Here is a 1,248-nt window from a genome sequence, read left to right on the forward strand (position 1 = left end):
GGGCTGGATTCGAACCCACCACCTTAGGTGTATGTGGCTGGTGCCTTAGCCACTTGAGCCACAGGTGCCGAGCCGTGACTATTTCTTGATGGTGGGTTAGGGGGTAACTTTTTTTTTTTAAATTCTTTTTATTCTTCTTCATTCTTGTTTATGACTTAAATAAAGAAGGTAAAAAAGTGAGAACCCCCTCCCAAGCCATATTTAGGGAAAAGAGAAAAACCCCATTAAACAAAAAATACATACAAACACTTACTATGTCAGATTGTCCCCGAATATCTTCAAAAAGTAGCTGGTATTTTAGAGCTGGTGTTTTGCCTTTAGATAAAATAAGTTTTTTCAATGCTTCCGCTAATTCTTCTTTCCGTTTTCGAGAGGTGGCACTCATCCCTGATTTTAAAAGAAACCAATGAAAATATTTCTGCTATTAGTAAGTGAAATATTTCAAGTTCCCATAAATATTCCTTTAATAGCATCATTAAAAAAGGTTAAGGGAATAGTGGCTGAATGCCAGAAAATATTCTGAGCATAATGAGTTAATTTTCTTTTTTTTTTTTTGGAGACAGAGTCTCAAGCTGTTGCCCTGAGTAGTAGAATACCATGGTGTCATTGCTCACAGCAACCTCCAACTTCTAACTCAAGCTCAAACGATCCTCTTACCTCAGTTTTTCTATTTTTAGTAGACTTGGGGTCTCACTTTTGCTCAGGTTGGCCTTGAAATCATGCACTCAAGCAATCTACTCACCTTGGCCTCCCAGAGTGCTAGGATTATAGGTGTGAGCCACCTCACCTGGCCCTGTTTAAATTTTTAATAAGCCTACTTATTGAAGTAGCTGCTGCTTTTCTCTGAAACACAGTATACATATTCCATACAGCAGTCACTAAAAAATGAATTACTTTTTCAAAATGGACTAACACCACTACATAGGCAGCACAGGAGGAAATACAAACTCCTGAAAATTATACAGGCCACCTTAGGAAGCTAGAAGCATAAATTTAAACAAACAATATTGCCCTTATAGAGTGCTATGGTGTCATAGCTCATAGCAACCTCAAACTCCTGGGCTTAAGAGATTCTTTTGCTTCAATGCCCCCAAACCTGGTTATTTTTAGAGAGTGAGCCTGGCTCTTGTTCAGGCAATTCAACTGCCGTGGCCTCCCAGGGTGCTATGATTACAGGTATGAGCCACCACACCCAGCCTTAGTGCAGGAGGAGACTAAGGAGTAACTTTCTTTTTTTTTTTTTTTTTT

General features: G+C 39.0%; 1 protein-coding gene across 1 annotated transcript in view; it reads right to left on the reverse strand.

Moving 5' to 3' along the window:
- Window positions 1-1,248, reverse strand: part of MCM4 (minichromosome maintenance complex component 4) — a 22,691-nt gene that overhangs the window by 1,617 nt on the left and 19,826 nt on the right. The window contains 1 exon segment of the mRNA XM_023508280.1: window positions 254-387. Coding sequence (XP_023364048.1) covers window positions 254-387 — 134 coding nt within the window.

This window comes from Otolemur garnettii, unplaced genomic scaffold (assembly GCF_000181295.1).
Source record: "Otolemur garnettii isolate 467f Iridium unplaced genomic scaffold, OtoGar3 scaffold00237, whole genome shotgun sequence".
NCBI lineage: Eukaryota > Metazoa > Chordata > Mammalia > Primates > Galagidae > Otolemur > Otolemur garnettii.